This window comes from Furipterus horrens, unplaced genomic scaffold (genome assembly GCF_987537825.1).
Source record: "Furipterus horrens unplaced genomic scaffold, mFurHor1.1.pri manual_scaffold_6, whole genome shotgun sequence".
Taxonomy (NCBI): domain Eukaryota; kingdom Metazoa; phylum Chordata; class Mammalia; order Chiroptera; family Furipteridae; genus Furipterus; species Furipterus horrens.
Window position 1 is genome coordinate 99,657,598 of NW_028327176.1, and position 13,632 is coordinate 99,671,229.

The following is a 13,632-nucleotide window of genomic DNA, read 5'->3' on the forward strand; positions in this document are numbered from 1 at the left end:
CCTGATGAGGCCACATACCTTGAATCTTGCTTTCTCTATAAATTCTAGAGGGGCTTTCCCAAACTCAAATGCTGCTCCAATCCAAGGAATCCAGCCCCTTATGCACGGGGGTCCACGCAAGTTCTTCCACTTTAAGAGTAACAAAAGAGCAACACAACCTAGAGTTATAACCACTGATGGGAAAATTAGTTCCATGTTTTAGTCTAGCACCTTCCCGAATGAGAGAAGGAAAAACCCTGCTGCCGCGAACTTGGTCCTTTCCTCTGGGATAGGGAGCACCACCGGACTTCGCAATGTTTCTCCTGCAACTTTTACAGCTTTCTTCGCCTTTTTAACTGTAGCCGCCTTTCCCCGCCCCAATTTTTAGATAACTTTTGCATCATCGGTCCCTCCCACTTCTCTTTCAAGTCTTGGCCAACCCGTACAGAGTGCTGGGGCTGGACCTAGGTCGGAGGGCGGATTCCGAGGAGCAAAGAGGCGGGAACACGCGCTGTTGCCATGGAGACCGGGGGCGGTGGCACAGCGAGCACCTCGCTCTCGGCCAATCAGAGAATGCGACCCGAGAGGTACAGAGCCTGGAGGACTACATTTCCCAGAAGCCTTGTGGGCTCTGTGTTGTTTTTGGGTTGTAAATCCGCTGGACCACTCAAGCCCGGGACTGCTAGAAAGGCTGCGGGTTCGGGGGGCCCACCTGGCCGAGCCAAACGAGGGACATGGTCTCCGCCGCTCCGTCCTTCCATTAAGGAGACGCAGCTCTGGCAGGGTGGCAGGCAAGCCGCCGCGCGGGGCGCCGGCCAGAAGGGGTGTATTGTCGTCCTGTCCTGCTGCTGAATGTCCGTCCCAGAGGATGAGGAGAGGCATTTGCTGCTCACCCAGAAATGGCCCCGAGCGAGCAAGTTCCTACTGTCTGGCTGCGCGGCTACCGTGGCCGAGCTAGGTACCCGGCCGCCCACGCCTGGGCCTCTGCAGTAGGCGGTTGAGGCTCCGTACTGGGGATGGGGTGGGGTGGAATGGGGTGGCGAGGGTTGGGAGAGGGGAGGTAGGGTCCGGGTGTGTGCTGTCCGCAAGGCTGCGCCCTCTCCCTCCACACGTGTCCGGCAGATGCGGCAGGGTGGGGACAAGGCTAGCTTTGTGTGGAGGAGGGACTGGAGGTCACTATGGTCTTTGCCTTCCAATTTCGTCTCCCTCAAAGGTATGCAATTGTGCCCAAACGTGTACTTCTGGAAGCTTCACTAGCTGACGTTCCTCTATAGGAATCATTTTCCCTTTAATGAGGATGACCTTTTGGAAACAATCCACTTTTCATCCCTATTGAAATAATATCGGTGATTTACATTCTTACACAGCCTCACTACATCATTGTCTTTTGGGTCCAAATTGTGGACCCAACTTGTGAACTTAAATCACTAGCCTGTCACACTTATTGAGCATCTACTCAGCACCTGCCAGTTTATCACTTTGAGCTTGACTCTTTTTACCTTGCAGGATTCTGAGAAGTCAATAACATATAAATGCAAAATCCAAAGCAGGGCACCCAATAATCTTGACATTATTATGATTACTGCAGTGCTAGAGACTGTGGAGATACTGTTAAAAAGACTCAACTCTGACCTTCTTACAGGCTGGTGGGGAGACAAGCAGAGACAGACAGTTACATTGTGCTTACCGTAATGAAGGTATTATTAAGTGTCATAAAAGCATAGAAATTAACAGGTACATCTGAATAAGCAAGTCAGAGAAAATCTAAGAGGCCACCTAGAGCAGAAGGATGATGCCCTGGCATGAGCAGGTGGTGTTTCTTCCAAGGATTTTTTGAGTCTTGTCCATGTGTTCTCTGTGAAGCCTTCACTGTGCATTTTAAGATTACCCTTTCGTTTTCTCTTCTATTTAAAACAAACAAAAAGCAACAGCCCTGATGTGTTGTCATTTGTCAATATTTGTCCTGTCCTAAAATGAGTTTATTTTGTTTTTCCGGCAGAGCCAGCACATGCTCCGTTGCTTTGCCCTTTGTGCTCCTTCTCTCTTGCCCTTTGGACTCTACTTTTTTTATGTCCTCTGAAAACTGATGGAGAATTGTTTTTATTCACTGTTTTTACTGAAATACGAACAGTCAACTTTAAAAAAAATTTTGAAAGCATATTAGTGAATGATTATATATATTTACAGTTTTTTTTAAACTTATGTTACCAATGGTTTGTTGTAAAGGAACATTTCTTCTTAAAAATTCATGGAGAATTATGAAAGTGAGAGGCAAGGAGAATCAAAACAAGAGATAGTTTTGAGTGCAAAACAATTTAGGATCAGAACTTGAAGCATTAAGTAACCAGCAAGAAAAAGTTATTTTGAGAGGTATGATTATGCTCATATAGAGGCAAGACTTTTCAAGTTTCATATTTCAATAAAGCATTGCTTGAATTCTCTATATGTAAACCACTTCTGTTTTAGGGAAGCTATCAGCAAGATATAAACTTTCCAAAGACCAGTGGTAAGATTTAATATTCTCTTCCACTCCGTTTTCTCTTGGACAAGGCATAGCTATGGTTTTGTATCAGGTGGTTGTCATTGAATAGGTTTATGTAATGTTAATAATGTTTATGAACTTATCTGAACCTGGTTATCTCAGTTATTTGGGACATTGTGTAATATAAAGTTACAAATGTGATCTTCCTAATGTGAACTAGTTAGTTTCATTCTATTTCAAGGTAGAAGGCCTATCTCTTATTCAAAATGTAATCATTAGAGAAAACTTTTTAAGTACACTTGGTACTTGCAAGGAGGCCATGCATAAAACTCTATCAGTGCTGGAAAAACAACTCAATATGTGCTTTTTAATAGAGCTACGAGCATGCCACCCTCATATCTAAACAATGACATCATAAACTCCATATTGCATCTCCTGTATCTCAAGCAGAAGGTTAGTGATTCATCTGCATGTGAACATCACCCGTGAAATTATAGAATTCAGCTTCATCTGGCATTTCAGAGCCCAGTATAAGTACTACAGTATTCCTTAGATTTTAATCATAATTGCCATCAGGAGGACATCACAGCATATGGATACCTGAAATTATTCCCATTGGAAAGCAAAAATTAAGGACAAAAACAAATTGTAGGCTGAAATTTATTTTTTAATAATTTCTTTATTGTATTTTTCATTACTATTTATCCCCCTTATATCCTCTTCCACCTCCAACCACCCCCTCGCCTCCACAATCACCACGCTATTGTCTGTGTCCATGAGTTCTTTTGAAATTTCTGAATTAAAAAATAACTCAGGACTTGTCACATTTGTCCCCTGGTGATTTGGAGGTGCTCTGGTATAGCGATTTGTAAATTTGGGTGTTCGTAATAATCAACTGATTTCTAACCTCACATCAATCTACTGCAAATTCATAGGTATGGAGCTTGGAATTCTGTAATTTTTAATAATTTCCCTAACTGATTCTGGTGTATTCTAAAATTTGAGAACCACTGATCTTGTCAGGACTAAAATGTGAGTCCTATGATTTTAGAATTTCTGTTTGTTTCTCTGAATATTATGGGTTTCCTCCTCGTTTTGTTTTGTTTTATTTTGTTTTTGTTAGCTACCTTTCCCCTCGATCTCACAAAAACTCGACTCCAAATGCAAGGAGAAGCTGCCCTTGCTCGATTGGGAGACAGCACAAGAGAATCTGCTCCCTATAGGGGCATGGTGCGCACGGCCCTAGGGATTGTCCAGGAGGAAGGCTTTCTAAAGCTTTGGCAAGGAGTGACTCCTGCTATTTACAGACACATAGGTATTTATCTTGATTCTGGCTGGTAAGTTGGTTATGATTTCTGTGTTCGTCTCCTCTGCTTTTCTGTTTAGCTATATCCAAAAATCAGTTAGCTTTTTCTACTCATCTGATAAATGAATATCTAGTCTCTTAAGAAGAACATTAACTACCAATGGTTAGAAATGCATGTAGAAGTTTTTAGAGTTGGACTCTCATAATGTCTGTAATAAACTTTAAAATAATTAAGCAAAAATCAAAAAGCAAATATGGTAAAACATTAGGAATTCATTAATCTTAATGATAGATATTGAGGGAGTTATGTATTGTTTTCTCTACTTCTCTGTAAGTTTCAAAATTTTTCTAATAAAATTATTTTCAGGTTTAAGAAAGAAAATACGCATAATTGATGTTTTTCTCCACTTTGGAAATTTTAAACACAAAATTAAAAGTTGTTATGTTCTTTGAAAATTAAAATATATTTGACCACAATGCCAGGTCTCACCAGGCTCTGTCCCATATTGTGAAAGAGAACGAGCAAGGATGGCTGTCTAATCCAACTCTGGCAGTAGAGTAAATGCAAACCAGGTGCTTTTTGCCTAAGTTCGCCAGGCTACCTATTCAGCTGTGTGGGCCTTTAGTCACTCTTAAAGGAAAACAGTCATAAGTACACTAGAGCCAATGAGAACACTTTTCTGCTCTGCTTCCTGAGTGGCACTCACAAAGGTAGGAGTTGTTGAGTTGCCAACTTGTGGACAGGAGAACATAAATTTGTCTTCTAAAGGTGGTAGGACAGGTATGTCATTTTTCTCCATAATGTCTCCTCAACTCTGAAGGGACCCTTTATCCGAAACCTGCCCAGTAGTAACTACCATCTTATTATTTTTAAAGCTTTGGTTCTTCAGATGAGTAAGTTAGAGTATTTATTAAGAACTATCCAGAAGTGTGCATAGAGATTGCTATTGTTTTGGTACTTTGAATATTTTTAAATAGCTTAAAATATATCATCAAACTTCTTGAAATATCAAGAAAAATTCTCTATATGAATATCATGTACTGATTTTAATTATTTTAATTTTCCACCCTTTTTTAATACTTTCTGCTTTGCTTCCCATTATTGTCTTGGATTTCACTTCTTTTCATTTGTATTTGTTGACCACTATATATGGTTTTACATTTGAACTTAGTTTCATATGTTTGACATTTGACTGAAAATTTACTGTACTATAATTATTCAATGAAGTTATACATGTTTATTGCATGAAAGTGCCCACTGTGTACCAAGCTCTGTACTAGGGCATACAAAGTAATGAAAACCTACTTTGAGAAGCTCATGATCTGAAGAAAAGGTGAGCAAGAAAATCAAGTTAATCTCTCTAATCAATGTGACAAATGCCACACAGATGTGTGCCTGTGCAGTTCTGTGAAGACAGGGGAAGCATAGCAGGTAAAATGCCAACCTGGCACACCGGGGAGTTGAGTTTTGAAGACTAGGAGGAGTTAGCAAAGCAGGGAAGGAGAATCCATTCAAGAAAGACAGCATGTGAGGGGCCTGAGACTGAAGAGGCATGCCACATGTGGAGAAGCATCAAGAAGTCCATGTGTCAAAAGCACAGGTTGCCTGAGAAAAAGACACAGCTAGAGAGATTGACTAGGCCAAGGTCAGAATTTCCTCTTATTTTATTAAACATATAGCTGAACTCACCTTTTCTGTGATTTCTTTCACACAGTGTACTCTGGTGGTCGAATGGTCACATATGAACATCTCCGTGAAGTTGTGTTTGGCAAAAGTGAAGATAAGCATTACCCACTTTGGTAAATTTTGTTTTGAAAATAATATGCTTTAGCTCCTAAGTCTTTAATGTTTTATCCATTTAATTTATATAAAATTATGCATTTGTACCAAAAATTGCCTCAAGTTACAGGCTTAAAATAATGAATAGTTACAATATAAATCCAAATAATTGATCATTTACTGCACATTGTATACAAATGTTTATATGTATGTAAAAATTGTGTGTATAAATGTATATTATTTAATATTTTAATATTTGAAAATTGTTATGGAGCACCTTCTTCATTCCTTTTTCTACTGAGGAATCCTGGGCTTTGGAATAAGGCAGAGATGGGCTCAAATTCCTGCTCTACCAACCTGTAACCTGGGCAGACCACTTCATCTTTTATATCTTCAGCTTTCCCAGCTGTAGGAGTAATACCAATCAGCAGGCTTCTGTTTTCATAGGATTAGAAGAAATGATGATTAAAGTTCATATTACTTGAAATATTTGCAACAGAGGTTATTATAAATATATAAAACTACAAACCAATAAAATATATGAAGAACACAAATAAAAATAGGGAAAAGATATCAACAGGCAATTCACAAGAGATATAAATGTTCATTAAATATTTTTAAATGTTCAACTTACAGGAAATCAGGGAAATTAATTAAAACTGTCTTTTAGCCATTGAACTGTTAATGGGAATGTAAATTACTTTTTGGAGCATAAATTACCTGTTAAGCTTTTTAAATGTTTAATCCTTTGAGTCAGCAACTCTTTCTTTATGATTATAATCATTACAGAATACTTGTACCTGAGCATAAAGACACACCTGCAGATATTACCTGTAGCAGTGTTGATAATAGCAATTTTAAAATTTAAATAGTCATTTGGAAGTAGGTAAATTATGATGTAGTTAGGTAGGGAAACATAACATAGCTTTGAAAGAATGAGGTAGGTTTTATATAACATATTAAAGATTTTCATAATATCTTTTGTGGGGTAAAAAATAATTCAAGTCACAACTATAAGCAAAGGGCAATAAGCAGGATTTCACCTTCTAGGAAAAAACTTTTGGCTCTGTTTTTGAAAAAATTATAATGTACTAAGCTATACTAATTGCTTTCCCAGCATTAGTGATTTTCTAATTCCCTCCGGGAGGGGAATGTATAGGTAAGAAGTTCAAAGGAAATATTTCACCATAAAGTCAACTCTCAGGATGTATTGGCATGATGTCCTTTGACATAATTATTCAGTAAATAGGTATTTATTGAATGATTATGCTATGCCAGTCTTGAACTTGATACTGAGGTTGTAGTAATGAAAAACATTCCTGCCTTCACTGATCTCAAAGTAATAAGAGACAGATGCCTAAACAGTTAGAATTTTGCAACAATTACAGTGGAGGTAATGATAATGAGATTTGCAAAGAAAAAAAAAACAATAATGTACTCTATTCATCGTGAGGAGAAATGATACTCTCATAGGCCATCAGTGGGAATGTAAGTTAATACAAGTTCTATGGAAAGCAGTTTGGTAGCATCTATCAAATGTCATGTACATGTTCAAATTTATTTGTGAAAAGCTAGGCTGGTTGTTATATGAATTACATTGTATCCATAAAATGGAATGCTGTGAGGCATCTCCCTTATGAACTGATGGGGATAACCTTTCAGATATACTACTAGGGAAAAAATCAAAGTATACAGCCTGCCATTCTACATGTGTGCTTTTAAAAAGAAGTATTTATACACCTAAGTTTGTGTGTGCACAAACCGTCAGTTGTAACTTAGTGCCTCAGACTGTGGGCTCTGCACTGAGACAGTGGAATGACATCGTGGCCGTACCACTCACTAGCTGTGCGATTGGAGCTGTCATTGAACTGCTTTATGCCTCAGTTTCTTCATCTCTACAGAGGAATAACAGTAGTACTGATATCCCAGAGTTCATGTGAGAATCAGATATTCTTCAAATGCTTAAAACAGTAACTTCCATAATAAGCATCCAGTGAATGTGTAATTATTGTCTGTAGAAGGGCCTAAGGAACTAGTAACTGTGACTGCCTCAGGAGGGGAGCTGGGACTATGACCTATTTTTACTGTATAGTCATTTGACCTCTTTAAATATCAGAGTAAAAGGAAAGAAAATAGCCTCATTCTCATAATATACTACTGCAATATTCTAGAAAAAGATGCTTGGACCCTGGCCTGAGGCAAGAGCAGCTGAAATGGGGAGAAGAGGATGAATTCAAAACTTGTGGATGTATAATAGTCAAGACTTGATCACTATTGACACTGGAGCGTGAGGAGAAGGAAGAGTCTAGGGACACAGAGTTTCTTCAGAGAGCAAAAAGTTTTCAAACTCCCCTCAATTTTGGAAACTAATAATACAGTAGTTCATAAAATGCGACTTACCAGCCTTTGTTATACCAATTACATCTATGCTGCTTATATTCTCCTATGCTCAGAATTAAACTTTAATTAGATTATCAGTTCAAACGTTTGTATCTCCGAAGCAACTGCCCTTCCTTTGAATTTCGGGGCATGTAAGGCCTCTGAAACTTCAGATCTGAATTTCAGCTCCTTGTGGCCCTTTAATCTTTCCATCTGTAACCCACCTACTTCCCTCTGTGATTTGTTTGGGTCTGTTCCTCGCTTTGTCTTAAATCATATTCAGGGGCTGGACCAGTGTGGTATTGTTCTCTGCAAATTTTGTGAAATTAATGGTAACCTGTAAAAATGTATCTCCTTTAATAATTAGGAAATCGGTGATTGGAGGGATGATGGCTGGTGTGGTTGGCCAGTTTTTAGCCAACCCAACCGATCTAGTGAAAGTTCAGATGCAAATGGAAGGAAAAAGGAAACTCGAAGGAAAACCGCTGCGGTAAGTTCTCTAACGATAACTTTTCTTTTCCCCTTTGCCACCATCATATTTTGAACATTTATCTAACAGATGTGTGCATTTTTATATTTGACAGTCAGTAAAGATGTTAATCCTGACTTAATTTGGAAGTTGTATCCATTAACAGGAGAGCTACGATGGATCTTCCTTTGCATGATAAGGTGTACGTGCACTCTACCAGACAAATTATACCTGTGCTGCTTTTCCCGACCAAGGCAGCTTGATATAAAGGGTTTGATGGTTAAACTTTGCCCTGCTGTCAGTGCCAGTTTTGCCATCATGGCTTGGTGTTGTGAAAGTCACTTGACATTTTTCCTCTCTGTTTCCTTGTCTTTACAAGAGGCCATCTCCGAAGGTTTGCATGACAGTTAGACTGCCTGGCTCATAAGGTGCCAAAAGCTTGCGTTCCTTCCCTTTCTCGCTGAAAGAAGGGAAATAGCAAAGTTGACCTTGCAAAAGGCTCCTGCCTCCCTACCTAATCCTGCTCCTCCTCTTTTATTTCTTTTTTAAAGATTTTATTTATTTTTAAAGAGAGGGGAAGGAGGGGAGAAAGAGTGGAGAGAAACATCAATGAGTTGCCTCTTGCACATCCCCAACAGGGGAACTGGCCCACAACCCAGGCACGTGCCCTGACCCAGAAACAAACCAGTGACAGTTTGCAGGAGGACACTCAACCCACCGAGCCACACCAACCAGGGCCTGCTCATCTTTTTAGCAAGTTTAAGGAAGTTTTAAAATTATGCTTTTGTGATATTGCATTACCCTCTGTTATCAAAGTCTGCCTTTCTTCCAAAATCTCCATGTTCAATTTATAAAAATATTACTTAACAGTTTTCTGCAGGAAAGTGGCAATATCTTGCAGCTGAATATAGATCCTTCCCAGGAAAAAGGAAAAGTGCAGGACTCCTTGAGCTGAGTATGAAGGGGTCTGATTCTCTGAAGACTGCAGGTCTGTGGCTGAGCAGGAGCTGAAGGAGGGCCTGGGGCCTCCTTGAGGAGTGCCCCCTGACCACAGCTCTTCACTCTGCTGCTCCCCGAGCTGACTCAGGGAAGAATGAGGATGGGCTGAGAAAGAACATGGAGGAGAAGAAGGAACCACTTGCATTTAACCAAGTAGTTTACAGAACCCCAGGGCCTATTTTGTCATCTGGTAACAACGTGTGATCACTCAGTAGCAGGGAGAAGTGATGTGGCCTTCTTTGGATACATGGGGAGAACTATTGTGATCAACATTATCTGAGTTTTTAACTGATTGCCTCAGTTTTTTCCCTCTCTTGTCTTTAATGTTGGAACTTTTAATTAAAAAAACATTGAATGTTGTTGTAAAGAACATGAACCTTGAGATTAGACAACCTGGGATTCAAATCCAGCCTTTACCACATTTTAACTCTGTAACACTGGTCAGGTTCCTTAACTTCTCTAAGCCTCAGATTCTTCAGTTGTAAATTGGAATAATAATACACACTTCATAAAATTTTCAGAAATAAAATGTACTTTATGTGTGTAAAAGAGTCTGGTGCTTAATAAGTGCACACACAGCTGGTAAGTGATAAAGGTAGCATTTGACTCCAGAGAATACTAACTATAAAATCCAGACTCCTATTTTATATAGAGGTTTTCAGATTTGGTTCATGGTTTAGTACCATGTTTTAAAATCTGTATATAGAAAAATAAGCAAAGTAAGAATAAAATAGTACATTTTGATAAAGCAAGAATTATTCAGTTTTAAAACCTCTTATGATGAGGGTATCTTTCCTACTTTTTGGCCTAAAACATAATTTCTTTTATGAGATTATGAGAACCCATGTTTTTTTAAGTCGTTATTTGGTGAAATTACAAAATTTGCAAATCTCCCACAAAGTAGTAAAATGAACCCAGAGGTATAATAGCTACTGTTCCCTCCTATAATTAATATGTGCACTGATTATATAAAATATCAAGAAAGGAATTTTAATCTGTTCAAAAATCTGAGAAGAGGATGACCCAGTTTATAAAGATTTTCATTAAAAATGTTTAATGAAATGCTGGCCTTTTTTCTAAAGGATTATTAAATTTATCTGGAAATTAGACTTCTGTAGATTGTATTAATTTCTAACAATTCTGGGTAATTAAGATGTTATGTTACTCCAAATCATAACAGCTATAGGCAGTGCTTATCCAGTTGCATTTCATACAAAAGAATGCATACAGTTTTTATATTTCATTATTATTTTCCTTTAGGTTTCGTGGTGTGCATCATGCATTTGCAAAAATCTTAGCTGAAGGAGGAATACGTGGGCTTTGGGCAGGCTGGGTACCCAATATACAAAGAGCAGCGCTGGTGAATATGGGAGGTAATGAAACGTCATTGAATTCTGAGAAGCCTAATTGCCTTAAATATATAAGTACTCACATCAGGGAAAATGAAAAATGTTATTATTTTTAATAATATATATTGGCAACAGTTTTCTCTTATGTTGTAATATCATAATTGAGTATTTCCCTATAGCATTTTCACTTTTTTTGTATGGTGATGTGTGAAAAGGATTTTGAAAAATAAGCAAGTTGTGACAATAAGGATGGATATAAGACCAAATTATTTCTAAGATTCCCTGTTTGCCCCCCCATATTTCTCTATGATTCAGAAGACATTCATCTTGAACAAATAAATACGCCTTATTTTTCTTTCTATTGCCAGATTTAACCACGTATGATACAGTGAAACACTACTTGGTATTGAATACACCACTTGAGGACAATATCATGACTCACGGTTTATCTAGGTAAGCGATTGTTTTAGTTTTAGACTATTTTTTTTCTCTAGATCACCTTTTCTTACACTCTAACTTTTTCTCATTTGATTGGGAATCTAGGAATATCATACTTAGAGAAAGGCAATAGTACATTTATAAAGAACAATCTTCTTAACGTTTGTTGCAGTTAAAATGGGTAAGACATAGCAAAGCTGTGGAATGTTTCAGATTAAACCTCCCCAATTACTTGCAACTCAGTGAGGCTCTCCTGGGGTCATATTCTGATGATTGACTCTTCAAATCAATTGAGCAGATATGTTTGAATATCTTTTATGTTAAAAGCACTGTGTAGGCCCTTGTACTCAGTACAAAAGGTAAACCCAGCTCCTTCCCAGGAGTTTACCAAGGCAGAAAACAAGGCAAGTATAAAAACACTGTACAGTAAATGCTGAAAGAAAGTGACTAGTTATTGTAGAGCTCAGTGGGGGGAGAAAAAGAACCACTTGGAATGGCCTGACAAAGGAGATAGAATTAGATATGAGTTTTGAAGGGCTGTGGCTCTTGACAGACAGGACGAAGAGCATCCCAGGCAGGAGCAGTACATATCTTTGCAACACAATTTCACATACCCATTAGAGTGAGTTATTTCATTATAGCAATTTTATTTAGCTCCTGATCTTGTGTCCAAATTCTAGAACGCTTTATGCTATTTAGACAACCCCAAAAGTATATTAATAGTTTAAAGCCAATGATATTTAGAGCTATATAGATATAGATATAAATGATTCCTAATTCAGGTTCTCCTTAACTGAATGCTCCTAGGGTAGTGTTTCTTCATTCCTCCTCTTTTAAAACAAGTGTTATCTTCAGTGTTTCTGCAGCAATCTTTTTATATATCTTTGCTCACTGTTCTTCCCCAATCCAAACTCTCACCCAGGTGTGTGCTTTTACAACCTACACACACCATACCTTCTCTAGCAAGTCCGACCTCCTCTTTCACAGAAAACTGAGGATTTTAGGGGTCCTTCCTCTTTTAGCTCTATCTCTATAAACATATCTGTATCTGTAGTTCCCCTTACTTTATTTCCTCCACTATCTGTGCATGCTGTTCCCTCTGCCTGTGAGATTTTTCACCAGTTTCTGCCCAGTCACGTCATTGTGAGATTTATCTCATCTTTCAAAATGCTTGTCTGCTCCAATGTTAGGCTGAACTCTGGGAGCAGGTTATTCAGGTCTGTTCGAGAGTCCCACAGTGATATTATCTCTCTTTCTTTTACTTTAACTTTCTACCCAAATGGTCTTTGAAATCCTGCACTTTTAACCTAAGATTCATGGATTTCTCAGGAGTAAATCTGCTTAACATACACTACTCTGCCTCACATATATGTCTTTTATTGAAACGGCTTAAGATTTCCAGCCCTAATCTAAAATAACTTAGCTTTATTCTTCTCTAATTCAGGTCTTGAGAAAATTGGATGATTGATATCTGGTTCATTTTTTATCTCCACCCACTGGATTAGGTCTTTAAATAGGTTGGTGTGAGTCTGTATGATATATGAGGCAGCTCCAAAGTTGCTTAACATGAACTCCAGTCTAAGGAGGTAAACATTGCTATGTGACCTGAAGGTTCTGGTTGCTGTGACATAGGATAAAATGAATGCTCATAAAGGCTTGAAGGGATTGCAGCTGTACAGCCAGAGAGCTTTATACAAGCCATCAAAACCTGAGGGAAAAGGAGTTTAATATGAAAAAAGAAAAAGAAAATTGGTATAAGCACTGAACTACGCACTTAAACGTGGTGAAAACGGTAAATTGTATGTTATGTATATTTTAGTACAATTTTTAAAGTGGTGTAAGTAAAATGAAGTCCTGGGGTAGGGCAGGAGCAGTGGAAGACTGTGGCCAGGATTTGAGTGAGGTGGGAAGGCAGGTGACAAGTTATGTTAATAGGAGAAGCAGAGGAAAGATGGGGAGTTGAATTAAGGGTCAGGAAATTGTATAGAATAGAAAAATCAGGATAATCCCCTCCTTTCTTTTTGTAAAATCATGAAGCTATTAAGAGGTAAAACTGAAAGTCATTCTACATTGTGTGACGATTATACATGAGCATTGTTATTTAGTTGATCCTGAAGGGTACTATTGACTCTGACTCAGTGTTGATGGAGTATTTCAAACTGATCTTGTAGATAGCCATTGGTCTCCTGGTGAGAACAGAAGAACTGTCCAGTCACCGTCTGTCCATTATCACTGTAACTGTGTCCTGGGCCTCATTTTGGGGGACTACTCGCAAGGAGTGATAAAAACTTAACAGCAAAAGTACCAACACCCATTACAAGTAGCCGGGCAACATTGCTCTTCTTGCTATTGCTTTATATTTTACTTTAACTCTAGATGCCATCTTATGAGGCCTTTTTAACATAGTATTTGCTCTCTTTTAATATTTATATTTTAAATAAGTCTAGCCAG

General features: G+C 38.4%; 2 protein-coding genes across 6 annotated transcripts in view; one reads left to right on the forward strand and one right to left on the reverse strand.

The window, feature by feature from the left end:
* The window catches only part of CYP39A1 (cytochrome P450 family 39 subfamily A member 1), an 81,290-nt gene extending 80,979 nt beyond the window's left edge, over positions 1-311 (reverse strand). The window contains exon 1 of the mRNA XM_090280456.1: positions 19-311. Coding sequence (XP_090136582.1) covers positions 19-195 — 177 coding nt within the window. The 5' untranslated portion in view covers positions 196-311. The remainder of the gene's footprint in view (positions 1-18) is intronic.
* A 300-nt stretch (positions 312-611) lies between these two features.
* The window catches only part of SLC25A27 (solute carrier family 25 member 27), a 33,071-nt gene continuing 20,050 nt past the window's right edge, over positions 612-13,632 (forward strand). For all 5 annotated transcript variants that reach the window (XR_016512014.1, XM_090282535.1, XM_090282534.1 and 2 more), the window contains exons 1-6: positions 612-937; positions 3,585-3,776; positions 5,483-5,567; positions 8,294-8,416; positions 10,655-10,767; positions 11,112-11,196. Coding sequence is in view for 4 of the 5 variants with exons in the window: in XM_090282535.1 (XP_090138661.1) it covers positions 832-937; positions 3,585-3,776; positions 5,483-5,567; positions 8,294-8,416; positions 10,655-10,767; positions 11,112-11,196 (704 nt within the window). In the remaining variant the exon portion in view is untranslated. The remainder of the gene's footprint in view (positions 938-3,584; positions 3,777-5,482; positions 5,568-8,293; positions 8,417-10,654; positions 10,768-11,111; positions 11,197-13,632) is intronic.